The 18,585-nt window shown below is 36.4% G+C and overlaps 1 protein-coding gene across 1 annotated transcript in view; it reads right to left on the bottom strand.

The window, feature by feature from the left end:
- The window catches only part of IBTK (inhibitor of Bruton tyrosine kinase), an 82,012-nt gene that overhangs the window by 51,230 nt on the left and 12,197 nt on the right, over positions 1-18,585 (bottom strand). Inside the window, exons 3-10 of the mRNA XM_038002196.2 lie at positions 17,154-17,250; positions 14,779-14,903; positions 10,235-10,345; positions 8,183-8,353; positions 6,772-6,889; positions 6,149-6,329; positions 3,353-3,473; positions 733-910 (exon numbers count right to left, since the gene is read on the bottom strand). Coding sequence (XP_037858124.2) covers positions 733-910; positions 3,353-3,473; positions 6,149-6,329; positions 6,772-6,889; positions 8,183-8,353; positions 10,235-10,345; positions 14,779-14,903; positions 17,154-17,250 — 1,102 coding nt within the window. The remainder of the gene's footprint in view (positions 1-732; positions 911-3,352; positions 3,474-6,148; positions 6,330-6,771; positions 6,890-8,182; positions 8,354-10,234; positions 10,346-14,778; positions 14,904-17,153; positions 17,251-18,585) is intronic.

The following is an 18,585-nucleotide window of genomic DNA, read 5'->3' as shown; positions in this document are numbered from 1 at the left end:
TGTCTGACACACTTCTAAACACTTCCATACGTTGAACCTATGTTCTAGTTACTCTCACAAATTAATTCATTTTAGTCATATGGGGCTTTACTAATCTTCCTCTGACACTCAGTCATTCCAATTTCTATGCTCTCAAGAAACCTACTATGTGGATATTAACATTAGTCTCAGTGAACTGCAAGTATTTATATACATGTCTATTGCCCCTACAAGCCTATGAGTGCCTCAGAATAGAGGCCCATTTTATATATTTTTGCATCTTTAAAATTTTCCCCTATATCTGGCACATAGTAATATATATTAAATGTTTACAGACTTGAATAATCTATAAAGAAATAAAAGAAATACAACTAAATCATTAAACTTTACGAAAGTCATTTCTCTGCGGCTTTATGATTTTGAAGAACACATTTATAATTTTCTGAGTAATTATAAACATTCTTGATTTGGTTTTGGCACACAATAACTGAGTTATTCATACAACAGGTGATTTAATGAGTGACTACAATGTGCCAGGAAATATGCCAAAGGCTAAGGATATAGAAGAATATTCATGGCCCTTGCCATCACTAACCTTACACTATAATTGGAAACAGGCATTAAAAAAACTAATCACAAAGATAAATACATAAAGGTTAAACCTAATAATACTTATCAGTTGAACCTAATACTTGTTAAATTAAAGGACAATTGAAAGGTACTTTTACGTATCGTTCGCATATATGAACTGACCTTTCTTTTCAGAACTCTTTCTTTTTTCTTCAAACCATCTCCCTCTAAATCCTTCTCCATCTTGCGTAACAAACAGAATTTCATTTTTATTTAAAGCAACATCAGAAATGAAGACCTGACGTGGATAGGCCCATCGACACTGCTTCATAGAACTGTTGACTGATCTCCAGCAAAACACCTAAAACAAAACCAAATCATATTGAAATATAAAGCAAGTAGTATTTGAACAACCAAAACCTTAAATCAAGATACCAAGAGACAATGCTGTTAAAATAAAAGCTCTCATTAGTATGTTTCAATGTTCATTCTTCCACAGAAAAGACAAATACTATAATAAAAATCAAGATGATTTTAAAGAAATATCTTTCAGAAAAGTATATTAAGCAAGCCTGAAGCATTAGAAATTATTTCAAAGGCACTCCTCTTAAGAAGTAGCAATTTCCAGTATTACTTGTTTGGGGCAAACTGATCTGCTATAATGCTAAAGAAAAACAAAATCTTAAAGCTACAACTTACAAGTCAGGCTTCCTGTAGTACTATCTCTTTACAAGAAGAATGATCCCCCTATGAAAATCCAAACTTTACTCTCAAGAAAAAAGTAAATGTATGCATAACTCAATTATATAACTAAAACAAAATCTTAGAAAAATCATTACAGAATTCAATGGTTGTAAATGGTTCTGCAAACCTCAGAGTCCCTGAAAAGTAGCTCCAGGGAACTTGCTAAGGGATGGAGAATGATGAGAGATGGGGTATCAGGCTTCCCAATCCACAGCAGCAATTGTTTTATCTGTTTCATATACTGGTACTCCAAGCACAATTTCATTTGAAAAATTAGAAGTGCTAATTTTTAAAAGTTCAATTCCCTCATAATCAAGTTAAGAAAACTAGAACACAAAATGGTTATCTGACAAGGTCACTAAAAAGTTATTCACACAAAAAGACTATACTGATTGAGACTGATGCTTTTAGAGCTTGGTTTTCTTAGTGAGACTCTAGTTTGCAGGAAGTAAACACCCAGAAGTATAAGCTATATCCATTTTAATGTAAGTGATACACATCCCAAAATCAAATATAAGTTTTTATACTCAACTATTTTACGTAACCCCATTTGTTTCCTTCCACTAGTACAAATTGAAGCTCTAATTCCTTTTTTTCTTCAACTTTTAAGTTCAGGGGTACATGAGCAGGATGTGCAGGTTTGTTACATAGGTAAACGTGTGCCATGGTGGTTTGCTGCACAGAGCATCACATCACCCAAGTGTTACGCCCACCATCCAACAGCTATTCTTCCTGATGTAGAGCTCTAATATTTAAACCCAGTTCCTACTATTAAAATCATCTTCATTCTCCATCCCTACAATGTATGCCTATAACGACCCAGTAGGTGGAGTTTTATGATTAATTCCTCAATTTCTAAAATGTCAAACTTTACAGCACATTATAAACCTCGGAAAACATTATTTTAATTTTATAAGTAAAACCAGAAAGTTATCTGTGTTTTTCTACCCACGCTGTATGTTTTCAGTATCATTAGTGTATAATATATACTTTTAAATATAATTTTTAAAATCTGTATTATTTAGAGATGGCTCCCACTCTCCCACCCTTCAAAAAAAATTTAGAGATGTATTTTATATAATATATAAATAAATCAATTAAAGCATATATTTCAGAAAATTTTTTTAATATTTCAAATTAATAAATTTATTAGAGAAATGTACTGATATGTTTGCATACGGAACTAAAATTAGAACTTTTCATTTAAGAGAGAAGAAATTCCTTACACACTAGTGATCCGAAAATCTTTCATATATAATGTGGATAGTTACAATGTATACACATATTATAATGCATACATTTGTATAAAATTAAATCTGGAAAAAAATTTCCAACTATGCAACTAATGTATCATATTGCCTGATCTTTGCTTTTTTAAGAATAGTTATGTGAGGCCAGGCACAGTGGCTCACACCTGTAATCCCAGTAATCTGTGGGGCCGGGGAGGGCAGATCACTTGAGGCCAGGAGTTTGAGACCAGCCTGGCCAACATGGCAAAACCCCGTCTCTACTAAAAATACAAAAACTAGCAAGGCGTGGTGGCACATGCTTGTAATCCCTGCTACTCAGGAGGCTGAGACATGAGGATCGCCTGAACCCAGGAGGTGGAGGTTGCAACGAGCCGAGATCATGACACTGCAATCTAGCCTGGCCAATAGAGCAAGACTGTCTCAAAAAAAAAAAAAAAAAAAAAAAAAAAAAAAATTTATAGTTACATTACATATCTCATATTTATGCAATTCAGTATCATTTATCAGTATTCAGTGTAAATAACATCAAAATCTTTCATTTTAAGCACAATAAATAAATTTTTTGATTACAGTTTAACAAATCAGTATTGTGCAACATTAGATTAAATGTTGTCTGTCATACTATCTCTAAATCCCAGCTCCATACTAATTAGTAATGGATGCCTCAAATATACTTATTTTGGCACCCAGCAGTAATCATCAAAGTCAACAGGAATCGTCACTAACATAGCAATACATTTTCATGTTACCAGGTCTGCCACAGCTATCAACCGAGAGTAAGATTATACTTTTACATAATATATACTTACCCTTCCAGCCCCATCCATTGCAAGAATGCAAATTTGACCCCCATTTTCTTTCAAATGTTCAGGATCAACCTTGTATTCCATATGACCCCCAGACACAAGAACTTTCTTCAAGTTCAATTGTCTAGATTAAAAAAAAAAAATTCTAGATTAATATGTTCTCTAAAATACACATGCCTAAACTTCAAAGAAGTTACTATTCAAACAATCTACAGGCAATTATTGTGAAAGGTGAAGTAAAATGATTTGGTCTTTGGTATCTCTAGTCTTCCATTCTGTAAATTTCCCCTACAAGGTGGCTGTTCCTTTCTATGGCAAGTCTTTTTCCCTCAAATGCCTTTACCCACACAAACACACACATTAAACACCTGAAGTTCCACTTGCTAATTCAAACATTCACTCTGGAGTTTAAATAACTGGTATGGGTTGGGTGCAGTGACTCGCGCCTATAATCCCAGCACTCTGGCAGGCCAAGGCCAGTGGATCATTTGAGGCCAGAAGTTCGAGACCAGTCTGGCCAACATGGTGAAACTCGAGCTCTACTAAGACACAAAAATCAGCCGGGCATGGTGATGCGCGCCTGTAGTCCCAGCTACTCGGGAGGCTGAGGCAGAAGAATCACTTGAACCAGGGAGGCAGAGGTTGCAGTGAGCAGAGATCACACCAGTGCACTCCAGCCTGGGTGACAGAGAGAGACTCCGTCTTAAAAAATTAATAAATAATAAACAAATAACTAGTATAGCTATAAGCTCCTAAGTGCATCTGTATTTTAACAGAAAAGACAAATTTTAAACCTCAAAATAGAAATGCTTAATTTCAAAAATGGCTAATCCTAAACAGATATGGCTACCATGAAAATCATCTGTACTGCTATTCAATAACTCATTCATTAGCTACACATTTCATTACATCTTCACATTTGATGTGCATAGCAATATATGAACTCTGCCTGCTGCTACTCCAATGACTGTTCTCCCTTTTAAAGGAAAAAAAACTTTTCAAAATTACTATATTGTATAACTTAAACTGCAACAAAATAATTTACTTAACGTAAACTTGGATATAACATATTTACGTGATTTAATGTTATATAGGCAAGTTTTATAAATGTTAACTAAAAATACAACTTAATATCTTACATATCACCTCAAACTCAGGAAAAAATCTATTTAGTCAGTTTTAAGAAACATATTCACATTTTCATGTTTATATAACTAAAATATAACCTAAAATTGAAGTCAAAAGTAACTTCCTGCCAGGTACAGTGGCTCACACCTGTAATCTCAGCATTTTGGGAGGCCAAGGTGGACGAATCATGTAAGGTCAGGAGTTCGAGACCAACCTGGCCAAAATGGCGAAACCCCATCTCTACTAAAAATACAAAAAAATTTGCTGGGCATGGCAGCAGGTGCCTGTAATCCCAGCTAATTGGGAGGCTGAGGCAGGAGAATCGCTTGAACTTGAGAGGTGGAGGTTACAGTGAGCGGAGATCGTGTCACTATACTCCAGCCTGGTCAACAGAGCAAGACAATGTCTCAAAAAAAAAAAAAAAAAAAGGAACTGTTATACAAAGAAGGTAAGTTTTTACAAACTGATAGACATTTTCTGTTCATGAGTACCTTCATGGATGGTATCTGTTTTACATTGTCAAAAGCATTTTGTTGCATTTAAATTTAAATCCCTAATTGTTTTAAAAGTTAGACAGCTATTCTCTAGAAATCCTGTACACAACTGCTTCCACTAGTTGAGCTATCCACTTCCAAGAATCATTTATATTTGCACGAAGACCTATTTCAGTACTTGTATTTATTTAAACTAATAATGTATATATTTATAATGAATTTCTCATAGTAAAACACTATATAAATGGTAAAATATTAGTCTGAAACCTGTCTATAAAAGTTGAATACTTTGGAATGACACAATAAATATGTGCAGCAAAAAACTGTCGATAAATTATCAATTATAAAAGATTCAAAATGTATTAAAAATGTAGAATTCTGCACTTACATTACTTCACAATTGTTTTTAAGCACTGGTTCCTTAAATCATTCAAAATGAAATGACAGGTGACACATTATGAGTATGGTTTATATGAAAAGACAGGGAATTCCAGTTGGTGCACCCACCCATACTTAAAACTTTATAAGGCTGGAAGCAGTGGCTTGCACCTATAATCCCAGCACTTTGGGATGCTAAGGCCGGAGGGACGCTTGAACCCAGGAGTTCAAGACTAGCCTGGGCCACACAGCGAGAACCTGTCTCAATTAAAAAGAAAAAAAAACACTTTATGATTCTCTGCTTTGACTTGTCAACCAACTGCTACTTTACTGCATTCTATTATAACATTTTTTAAATATATATATACTTATCAGTTATAAACACTGAGTCTGGTTAGAGGGCTCATGACATAAGATTATATTTTAAAGACAAATACACGTATAATGTAAAAAAGGCTATAGAGAAACCAATGATAAGAGTGTCACAAATCAAGAATTAAGATTAATATATGTCTGTGCACTGAAAGCATAAAAAAAGAAAAAACATATATCTCATATTTAACTACATATTAAACATAATTCAGAAATACCACTTTACAACTTACACAGAAATTTTATATATATTTACTAGATCCATGCCAAAAGACAAAAATGAAAGACAAAAATTCCTGATGTTTCTCCTCATTCAATATTTTCCATTTGACATTTATAGAACATAGCCTAAAGCTGACACTCAGATATTTGCTGGAAGAGTTGAATTATTATTAAAGTTATGTTTCTTTCACAGAAATACACATACTTAGAAGCCATCTTCTTACACTGATAGTCTGCAAGTAAGTAAATATCTCCCCTTGTGGTAACACAGACTGTAGCTCCATCACTTGCAGCAACCAAAGACAGAGCAATGTCTTTATGGTGAAGGGCAGAGACCTGACGAGGAGCAGTTACACACTTTTCTCCATTGGGATCTAGCAAACAACCTAAAAAATGATACAAATAAGCAAATCACAAAATAGCTCTTTTAAGCTATTTGGCCAAGCACAGTGTCTCATGACTATAATCTCAGCACTTTGGGAGGCCAAGGTAGGCAGATCGCTTGAGCCCGGGAGCTCGAGACCAGCCTGTGCAACATGGTGAAACCCCATCTCTACAAAAAAATAGCCCAGCATGGTGGTAAGGGCCTGTGGTCCCAGCTACTTGGGAGGCTGAGATGGGAGGATAGTTTGAGCCCAGGAGGCCAAGGCTTCAGTGAGCCGTGATCGCACCCTGAACTCCAGCTGGGATGACAGAGTGAGACTTTGTCTCAAACAAACAAAAAAAGTCACTCATAATCCCATTCTAATCAATAAAAATTAAAAAGAAAAGATAATTTTTTAAAGAGTCCAATTTAATTTCCAGATATTGTCATCAAGGATTTCTTACCCAGTTGTCCACCATTTAGTCCCATAGTGTAAACAGCTTCTCTAGTCCATAGGACTGTATGAAACCTGCCTGCTGCAACGCCAATGATTGTCCTTCCTTTCAGATATTTTGCCTGTATCTATTCAAAGACAAATAAAACTGCAATTTACTATGTATCTATGACCTACTACAATTTTTTAAAGATCCAGCAGACCAGCAAATATATGGTATACTTGCTATTAGTGGCCCCCTCAAGTGCAAATGGCAGTTGTCACTAATAGATCTCAGCACTCGTACTAAGACCTGAATCCTTCTCGGAACACAAAACATTGTGACGCAGCCACTTTCAGTCAGCAGTTTTAATATACAGAAAATTGGCATGGTGTAAGAATCAAATTATTAAACTTTTAGCTATTTTTCTTTTTCTAACAAGCAATATGCAAAACAGTCAGTCTCATTCTTAATAGAAAACAGTACTTTTAAATTAGATATTTCCACGGTCTCTCAACAGTGGCATTATTGACATTTGGGGCTAGATGATTTTTTTGTCGTGAGATTGTCCTGTGCACTACTGTGCACCTTCGGGAGATGGCTGTGCACATGAGAGTAAAACAGTAGAATAAAGAATACTGGTTTTTGAACCCATGTCTCCTAACATCAACTTGTCACATGTGATATCTATGCAGAGGCAGATTTAATGAAGCAAATAAAACTTAAGTCTCTGGGTTCCTCACTTGCATGAACCCATTTGGTATTGATAAATTTCATATTCTTTCTTAAGGAGGGCCTGAAAGTGTTTAAGTTTCAAACCCAAAATATCTGGACCTCCCTTTCTTATAAATACTTAAAAGATGCAGTTTGGTGGCTAATCTCCCAAATGCAGAATTTCCCAAGTGCTTTCTTTCTTCCTCCAAACAAATGCTAATATGTACTATGTTTAATTTCTTCCGTTAAAAATAAAGACAACAGGCTGGGTGCGGTGGCTCACGCCTGTAACCCCAGCATTTTGGGAGGCTGAGGCGGGCAGATCACCTGAGGTCAGGAGTTTGAGACTAGCCTGGTCAACATGACAAAACCCTGTCTCTACTAAAAATACAAAAAAATTAAATAAAAATTAGCCAGGCACAGTGGTGTGTGCCTGTAATCCCAGCTACTCAGAAGGCTGAGGCAAGACAATCACTTGAACCCGAGGGGCAGAGGTTGCAGTCAGCCAAGATCGTGCCACTATACTCCAACCCGGGCAACAGAGCAAGACTCTGTCTCAAACAAAATAATAATAATAATAATAAATAATAAAGACAATATATACCACTGAAGATAAAGCTAAATAACAGAAATAAAATAAGTTGCTCTGTCAATAACCTACATATTTTTGTCCATATAGGTTTTATTGCAAATGTAAAAGCTTATTATTTAAAGGAGTAAAGCTTACCTGTCTGGGTACATTACAACTGGAAGGTGGAGGAATAATTCCCAATTGATGAAAAATGTTTAGACCAAATGTATAAACACATCCATCTTCAGTTAACACAACAGTATGATCCTCAGCAGCTGCCACTTGGGAACAACTATGACCATTCAGTCCTTCCACAAGCCGAGGGACCTACAAAATAAAATGAACTTTAGTACACTACATTAACCATTTATACAGATATGCAAGTAGAATTTGATGATGCTACATCTAAAATGACATGAAATGACATGACTGATACATGGCTGTATCTATCATAGGTAAATTCTACATTTCAGCAAAGGGTAGATGAGTTAAAAGAATATGGTTGGGCCGGGCGCGGTGGCTCAAGCCTGTAATCCCAGCACTTTGGGAGGCCGAGACGGGCGGATCACGAGGTCAAGAGATCGAGACCATCCTGGTTAACACGGTGAAACCCCGTCTCTACTAAAAAATACAAAAAACTAGCCGGGCGAGGTGGCGGGCACCTGTAGTCCCAGCTACTCGGGAGGCTGAGGCCGGAGAATGGCGTGAACCCGGGAGGCGGAACTTGCAGTGAGCTGAGATCCGGCCACTGCACTCCAGCCTGGGCGACAGAGCTACACTCCGCCTCAAAAAAAAAAAAAAAAAAAAAAAAAAAAAAAAAAAAAAAAGAATATGGTTGTAAGTTTATCAGCAAAATACAAAAGCCCAGTAAGACATTTCAGTGAAATAATTCAATTCAACAAATGATTTTTGAACCTTTACCATATACCAAGTGCAAATTTGTTTGGTATGAATAAAGGGAACTCATCAAAGTATACACTGGTACATTGAAAAAAACAAAAATACAGAATCAATGCTTCCCTTCAGGGAGTAACCAAACATATAGTATCATATTCCTTTGGAGTCATTTAAATGTCCTGAGTTCAAATCTTACTTCTGTCACTACCTATTTGATCTCAACCAAATGTCTTAACCTCTCTGTACCTCATTTTCTTCATCTGAAAACAGTAATCAGTCAATAAATGATTGCTATTACTAGTATCATCATCATGCATAAAATGAAGAGAATACTTGTGCCTCACAGGGCTGTTGTGAGGCTTAGGTAATAATTATATATGAAAAGCACAAACAATACTTAGAACAAAATAAACCCTCAAAAATGGAAGCTATTATCATTATAGCTTTCCCCTTTTTTAAAGCACCATTTAATAGATAAGTATACCAGAAGTCCCCACATAAAAAAAAATATTAAAATAACCTAGTGAACCAATTTTCTGATACGTAATGTACTAGGTCTCTTCTAATTAGCACTAAGTTTCAGTAGCATAAATATCAATTTTGTGACTATATAATGAAAATACTGGCTCAGTTTTTAGACCACAGAAATCTTAATGAGAAGTTAAAAACAAAAACCAGAACTACTTCAGGAAAAGTGTTTTACAATTAGTATGCCTTCTTTTTGTTGTTGTTGTTGTTTGTTTTGAGATGGAGTTTAGCTCTTGTTGCCCAGGCTAGAGTGCAATGGTGGAATCTCGGCTTACTACAACCTCCGCCTCCCAGGTTCAAGCAATTCTCCTGCCTCAGCCTCCCGAGTAGCTAGGATTACAGGCATGTGCCACCACGTCCAGCTAATTTTGTATTTGTAATAGAGACAGGGGTTCTCCATGTTGGTCAGGCTGGCCTCTAACTCCCGACCTCAGGTGATCCGCCTGCCTCGGCCTCCCAAAGTATTGGGATTACAGGCATGAGCCACTGTGCCCGGCCTAGTCTGCCTTCTTTTATTTCAACTGTAGAAACATTTTAAAGCTTATATACACTCCTGACTCGGTATTTGCTGTAACTAAAGTATTACTTTTTTAATCCTTTTGCATTGTATGTAAACCCTTAATTTGAACGTGATATACCAGGAAACAGATTTTTTTAAATCTATTATCAATTGGTGTATTATTTCGTCCTTACAGTTGAAAAAAAAAACTTAGTTAACTGTTTCTTTCAGCTTATCAGCACTTTTCTAAAGTTACCTAAACAGTGTAATGACATTTCAATTACCAAGCATGTCTGTTCATCTCCATGTCCTAATCGCCCTCCAGGACCATGACCACAGGTATAAACCTGCCCTTTCTGAGAGAGAAACACGGAGTGAAATTTACAAAGCACCACCTAAGGGAAAACAAGAGAATATTAGTAAACTTCTCTGAATAAAATATATTTTATGAAAAAGAAATAGAATATTTTTAATTATTTAAACAGGATAATGGATACAAGGGGAATTCATAAGACTTAAATTTCCACATTTTAAGTTTTCTGTAATAAAAATAAAAGATATATATGCTTTGTTTTAAAATTATGTCTGAAAACATTGACATGAAAAAACAGAACAAAGAAAGAATTAAGCATGTTACCCACAGAAGAGATTACCCAAAGGAAAATATAATTTTAAATCTTCAATTCCAAAAATTAGTAGCCAATTGTTTTCCAATTTCATGAAATATCAAATAGAAAGAAATGAGCAGAGTGCAACAGGAAGCATAAAGATTACCAAATAGTATTATGGTATTTGGTAATATATGGTATTAATAAAAATAACAGAAACACCTTCAGAGTGTTTTTAAAAAACAATAATGCCATTTATACATGGTGTGGGGGGCACTATGTCCTTTACCTTATCTCTAGTTTTATCAACACATCTTTAATACTATACATTTATAATTATTTTAATAAATAATTTTATATTTATTTTCAAGTTTTTCTCTTTCCTTTCCCACTTCCTTTTTCCTTATCTGCCTCAATCTCAGTACCCTCCCTTGCCCCTGATACACAGACTTACCATTCACATACTACAGAAGACAAAGATACTGAAACAGTCGAACTGCTTCAGCAGAACACAATACAGGAAACGATCAGCAGTTTTAAATATATATATATTTACATATCTAACCCCGGGTCACATTTTGCTATTTTCCAAGCTCTGATATTCATTATACTCGCTTTACCTTAATAATATTTTTTAAATCTTCTCATTTTTGAAAATTGTTTGCATTCATATTTCTTACAACATCTGCAAATATTTCTAACTTAGGATATAAAAAGATGAGTAAGAAATAAAGAAACCCTAAAGTCATTTCCAGAAAGTCAAGGTGATTTGGAAAACAAAAAAATTATAAGCTAAACAAGCTCTAAATATTTACACATATCCTAGACCACTCGGAATTTTGTAAGCACAATATAGCTAGCGCAAAAAAAAAAAAAAAAAAAAAGTAATGCAAAGATTATCTGATTTAGCTGTACCACAAATACCTAAAAAGTTTAAAAATAGAATCCAAATTTGTATTTTAAATTTACAATTTGTCAATGAAATTCATTTTATGAAATGAGAAAGAATACATTTCATTCAATTTTATATTCAATATTAGGATGTCATCCTACAATTGCTGGCTTCTACTACTAAACAACGGTTACAATACTAGACAGTTTTAAGTCATCTAACTTTAAAATCCCAGAATTTTTTTTTTTTCTTTTTTTTTTTTTTTGAGACAGAGTCTCACTCTGTCACCCAGGCTGGAGTACAGTGGCGCGATCTCGGCTCACTGCGATCTCCGCCTTCCGGGTTCGCGCCATTCTCCCGCCTCAGCCTCTCGAGTAGCTGGGACTACAGGGGCCCACCACCACACCTGGCTAATTTTCTGTATTTTTGATACAGATGGGGTTTCACTGTATTACCAGGATAACCTCGATCTCCTGACCTTGTGATCTGCACACCTCGGCCTCCCAAAGTGCTGGGATTACAGATGTGAACTAATGCACCCGGTCTAAAACCCCTGAATTTTTAAATGAGAACTGAGCATGGATTTTCACTTTAATTATCTGGAATATATAATACTAACATTAATAATCTCTATCTCATAGTAGTTAATTCATTTGGTACTGCATAATACAGAATCAGCCCCTTTTCAATAACTAATGGGGCTCTCTATATAACTGGTACTCAGTTAATATTCCCATACTTGCTTTCTCTTCCCTGACTGAAATTTACACTGATTTCTTTCCTCTCAAACCTATCCACTATGCTTGCTTCACCCTCATTGTGTGGTAAATAAAATCCCTTAGATCCTTAATACCTTCACAAAATACACCCATTGCCTTGCCTTACCTGAAATGTGGCTTTGAGTACACTAGTTCACTCACAACCCTCGCAAATGGAATATACTCAAATATTCCAAACTACATATTTCTTAGAATCAGACATTTCAATCACCCTCTGGTTTCCTAATGCCATCATGATTCCTTCACTTTTGTCTTTAAAATCCCTGCTCCGTAACAGTTCATGAAATAAAGGTATATCACGTACTGCCTCAGAAAAGGAAAAACAAGTGTCTTTCTTGTGCCACAATTCCAATCAATCATTAGTGGCTGCTAATGGTTGGATTACCATTTTAAGGAGGAGTCTTGAGGACCCGCTCAAGCTCAGCATTAAAAAAATTTTTTGATTAGCATGTCTGCAAAAAGCTCTAAACTAGGTGTGAGCAGCTTGTATACTTGCTGCCCCTGCTCTGATTTCTCACCATCTTGCTCACCCCCCTCACATTCACTAAAGACTTGGACATCAAGCTTGATTCTTGCCTATTACAAGTCCTTTCATTATCTTAAGTTCCTTCCAGGTCTATGTAGATGACCCACCAGAATATTAGCTTTCATGATACCATTCTACTCCCTACTTCTCTAGCCACTTTTCATTCCTATATGGGCTTTTATTCCTGTTCTCTCAAAATTTAATATTCTCTAGAGTTTAAGGATTCTATTGCTTTTTTTGTTCAATTGGTGGTTGTGATACATTAGGTTGCAAATTTTAGTTTAAAAAACAGTGCTCCATGGAACCCTAAATATAGTGGTCATATAGTTTATCATGCAAACATTTTTGAGAATGAAGGAGGATACTAACAATTACACTAGGAAAATAATCATAAATCAGAACTGTCCTGGGCAAACTAGGGATATGTTGTCAAATAGCTCTAAAAACTGTCTAAGAATTCAATCTCAGGATATAAGCTAAGTGTTGTTATATATGTCATATATGAATAATAGGTGAAAGTTAGAAAGAGCCAGTACTATAGTGATAAAAACACTCCAAGCTTATATTCTGGATCAAAGAAGTTTTATGAACTTCAAAATGCAGAAAGAATATAACTAGGAAGTTGTAGGAAATATAAGCTGAAACGGTAATTTAGGAAGACTGAAAAAGTTCTTACATTTCAAGTCACAGAGTTTGGACTTTATCCAAAGGTGATTTAGCTATAAAGACATAATTACCTCTTTTTTAAGACAAAAAATTCTGGAGAAGAATATTATCGGGGTTGGAAATGAATGGAGCCAAAGAGTCAAATTAGGACACTGTTGTCACTGTCCAAAAAAAGACCTTGAAAAGGACATGGCACTTAGGTTCATGAGACAGAGAAGAACTAAATAGACATGCTCTGAGGTATCATCTTCAGGATTTATAAATTGAGATTTATAGCATTAAAAATTGAATAGTGTAGTTTAGGAGTGGCAAAAATAACACTTCAGACATTCTCAATTTAAATATCTTGAAAGAATACCCACAGTACGACAAATAAAGTTCAAGAGAAAGACTGGGGCTAGAGATACACATACATACACAAGTATACACAATGTTATATAGAAAGATTTGTCAACAGTAGCTGTATCTAGGGAAGCAGAAGATATCATGCATTATAAGGATGTAAGGCCACAGACCAAATCTTTACAATTGTATCTATTAAAGTTTTACAATTACTTACATTTAAAAACTCAGGTTCACAAAAAGCATCCCTCGTGCCTACAGCACCCGAGGGCAAATTTTTGAACTCCACACTTCCAAAACATTGCTTATCTGTCTCTGCAAGTGATGAAATTTTAGTTCTACTATCTACTATCCAATCTGAGAACTGAGACTTAGACATTTAATTATTTATTGCTTGTCAGTGAGAATATAAATAAACAGAATGACTGGCAGTTTACCAGACTGTCAGTTAAAAAACTCTATAGCCTTTCCAGACTGCTGTCATCCAACTTCACATCAGATTAAACATATTCTCTTCATGATAAATAGCTTGGAACCTAAAAACATTATTTTGTTACAGAAAAATGAAAGAAGTGTGTTGTTTTCTAAATTGAAATTATTTTGTTTTAATGCCACCAAAAAAAAAAAAGAACTGTTGTTCATTTATCAAAAATAACACTGAGCTTCAACAACAAATTCACTTGAGAAACAGCTTACAGAATTCTAATGGTCGTTAAATAGAAAAGCTAGAAAATCAAGAGCAGCTCTACCCTCTTAAACTACTATCTGTATAACATTTTCTAATTTCTAACACTAATTGCACAAACATCTTATATTTTAGGGTATTTTACAAAGTCTAAATATAGTTAAGGCTAACAATATCTAAAATAAAATTAGTAAAGTTCTATTGATTGATTACATCATTAAAATGTTACCATACCTTAAACAAGTTACGTAATTCACATGAAAAGCTGAACAATCAAATACAAAAGTTCTTTCTTATCTCTAAAAGTATGCAGATTGTACTTCAAAATACCTGCTTGATATAAATCCCACTCCTGGAGAACAGATCCACCAACTCTGGATGATGTTTGCTATTCTGGCTTCCATGACCCAGGGTAAAATTTGTATTATCGCCCCAAGTATAAACATCTGTAGGATCTAAAATAAAAATCAGTTTTTATACTTTTTTATATTTTAAAACAAATATAAGAACTAATTTAACTACAATATTTGAAAGATGCCAACACTCTTTTGTGAAGGAATCTATTAATATGATATTAGGTAATTCTAGAAATAGAAAATCCAAATCATAGTACAGGCCTATCTCAATGCAAGCAATCAAACATTTGTTCCTTGCTTCTTTTCTTTTTTTTTAAACAATTGAGACAAGGTCTGACTATGTTGCCCAGGCTGGTCTTCACTTCCCGGGCTCAAGTGATCCTTCCACCTCGGCCCCCCAAAGTGCTAGGATTACAGGCATGAGCCACTCTGCCCAGGCTGTTCCTTGTTTCTTTAGCAGCTAAAGTTTAACTGCCAAATGAGTAAAATACCACCGGTCATATCTGCTTAGTTTCCATGAAAATAATATATAGAACTATATCAAATGTAAGATATTATTAATCCAAGCAGACAAAGGTTCTAAATGTCGCAAATGTGGTTTTATTGTTTGTATAGGAACACTAATTTTCAATACTTTGTTTTTCATAGACACAAAATCAAATTAGTGATTAGGGTAAAGCCCATTAAACTGGAACAGAAATCACAGCTAAGTTCATGATATAAATCTTCATTTTTATTTTAGAAGACAAATAAAGTCCTAGAATGGAATTATCACTGTTACCTGCAACACAGTATCCAGGGTAGAAATGAAAATACAGAATGTGTCCTTACTCAGCTTGCTCACTAGTTAAATGCAAACTATACACTGTCCCAGTTAAATCTTTTCTTTTCTGCCAATTCCCACTTCCAAATCTAAAAGTGCAAACAAACTGGAGGGATAAGTAAATCTGAGAATGTGCAAATAAAAGAATAATTGGGGCTGGGCACGGTGGCTTACACCTGTAATCCCAGCACTTTGAGAGGCCGAGGCAGGAGGATCACTTGAGTCCAGGAGTTCCAGGTCACCCCAGTCAACATGGCAAAACTTCATCTCTATAAAAAAAAAAATATAAACATTGGCTGCATGCAGTGGCTCATGCCTGTAATCCCAGCACTTTGGGAGGCCAAGGCAGGCGGATCACCTGAGGTCAGGAGTTCGAGACCTACCTGACCAACATGAAGAAACTGCATCTCTACTAAAAATACAAAATTAGCCGGGTGTGGTGGTGCATGCCTGTAATCCCAGCTACTCGGGAGGCTGAGAGAAGAGAATCTCTCAGCTTGAACCCGGGAGGCAGAGGTTGCAGCAAGCCAAGATCGCATCATTGCACTCCAGCCTGTGCAACAAGAGTGAAACTCTATCTCCAAAAAAAAAAAAATTAACTGAGCATGGTGGCATGGGTCTGTATTCCCAGCTACTTGGAGGGCTGAAGTGAGAGGATCGCTTAAGCTCAGAAGGCTGAAGCTGCAATGAGCCGTGTTTATGCCACTGCACTCCAGCCTGACTGACAAAGCGAGACCCTATCTCAACAACAACCACAAAAATAATGATAATTTCCAGAGACCCTATCTTAACAACAACAAAAGGAAGAACAATTTCCATTCCTTTTTCCTTCTACCTCAATGCTGATGTTACTTTCTGAATATATATCAATTACTTTACAGTAGTTACAATTATAACAGTCCTCCCATTTTAGATTGTACTTTTATAGACATAAATATGGATTCAAATTTTAAAATGCAAAATAAGTGTTCTGAATATCAAACAAAGAACATCCAACATATATCAAAGTAAAATTTCTTTGCAGATAACCACACACAAATAAACTTCCCGACTACTTTAAGAATAAAATTTCATTAAAATTTTCTAAGCTAAGCTGCACCTTAATGGAATACATTTGTGAATTTTTTTTTTTTTTTTGTGAGACGAAGTCTAGCTCTATCACCCAGGCTGGAGAGCAGTGGCGAGATCTCAACTCACTGGTTCAAGCGATTCTTCCTGCTTCTCAGCCTCTCAAGTAGCTTGGATTACCTGCCACCATGCCCGGCTAATTTTTGTATTTTTAGTAGAGACGGGGCTGTACCATGTTGGTCAGGCTCGAACTTCTGACCTCAAGTGAGCCGCCTGCCTCAGCCTACCAAATTACTGGGATTACAGGTGTGAGCCACAGCGCCCAGCCCATTTGTGAAATTTTCTTACCAGTATTCTCGAACTCCTGACCTCAAGTGATCCGCCTACCTCAGCCTACCAAATTGCCAGGATTACAGGTGTGAGCCACAGCGCCCAACCCATTTGTGAAATTTTCTTACCAGTATTCTTGAATACTACATGACTTGGTCTATCCTTCATTACAAGATCCAAAGCTGACAAGCCTTCTTTATCTTGAATATACAGACTAACACCATGCTAAAACAAACAAACAAAAAAATACATAAATATATATACATAATCAATTACCTATAATCAGTAACTTTCTATTTTTTTTTTTTTTTTTTTTTTTTTTTGAGAAAGAGTTTCGCTCTTGTTGCCCAGGCTGGAGTGGTGCAATGGCACGATCTTGGCTCACTGCAACCTCCACCTCCCAGGTTCAAGTGATTCTCCTGCCTCAGCCTCCCAAGTAGCTGGGATTACAGGCATCCGCCACCATGCCCGTCTAATTTTGTATTTTTAGTAGAGACGGGGTTTCTCCATGTTGGTCAGGATGGTCTCAACCTTCTGACCTCAGGTGATCCACCTGCCTTGGCCTCCCAGAGTGCTGGGATTACAGGTGTGAGCCACCACGCCTGGCCATCTTCCTATTCTTATATACCAAAAAGTCAGATAATCAATCCCATAAATACACTGAAAAAAAAATTTAATAACAATTATCTCTCATATTCACACACATTTTTCTCTCACATACTGCAGAGATTAAGAAAAATCACATATCCAACTCTTGCTGGAATAAGGAAGGACCAGAACATGTGAAGAAATACAAAATTAACACTTTAAATAAAAATTAACTACAAGTGAACTTTTTTTTTTTTGCGACGGAGTCCCGCCTTGTCACCCAGGCTGGATTGCAATGGCACGATCTCAGCTCACTGCAACCTCCACCTCCCGGGTTCAAACGATTCTTCTGACTCAGCCTCCCAAGTAGCTGGGATTACAGGTGCCCGCCACCACGCCCAGCTAAATTTTGTATTTTTAGTAGAGATGGGGTTTTACCATGTTGGCCAGGCTGGCCTCAAACTCCTGACCTCGTGATCAGCCCGCCTCAGCCTCCTAAAGTGCTGGGATTACAGGTGTGAGCCACCGCTCCCGGCCATGTGAACATTTTTGATGGTAAAGCAGGTCTGATACCCCTTTAATACCCCGTAAATGCATTGTCCCTACAAGTCCCTAGCTCTGGGTTTGTGTCTGTGTGGGAGTACATGTGAACATAAACATTTAACTCTTTGTGTGTTTGAGGAGGAGCCATACTCTCCCGGGCGCGGTAGCTCATGACTATAACCCCAGCACTTCGGGAGGTGGGCGGATTGTCTGAGATCAGGAGTTCAACATCAGCCTGGCCAACATGGTGAAACCCCATCTCTAGTAAAAATACAAAAATTAGCCAAGTGTGGTGGTGCATGCCTATAATCCCAGCTACTTGGGAGGCTGAGGCATGAGAATCACTTGAACCCAGGACACAGAGGTTGCAGTGAGCCTAGATCGCACCACTGCACTCCAGCGTGGGCAACAAGAGCAAAACTTCATCTC

Source organism: Chlorocebus sabaeus, chromosome 13 (genome assembly GCF_047675955.1).
Source record: "Chlorocebus sabaeus isolate Y175 chromosome 13, mChlSab1.0.hap1, whole genome shotgun sequence".
NCBI classification, from domain to species: Eukaryota; Metazoa; Chordata; class Mammalia; order Primates; family Cercopithecidae; genus Chlorocebus; species Chlorocebus sabaeus.
The sequence above is the reverse complement of the archived record's forward strand: the minus strand, read 5'-3'. Positions and strand labels throughout refer to the sequence as shown.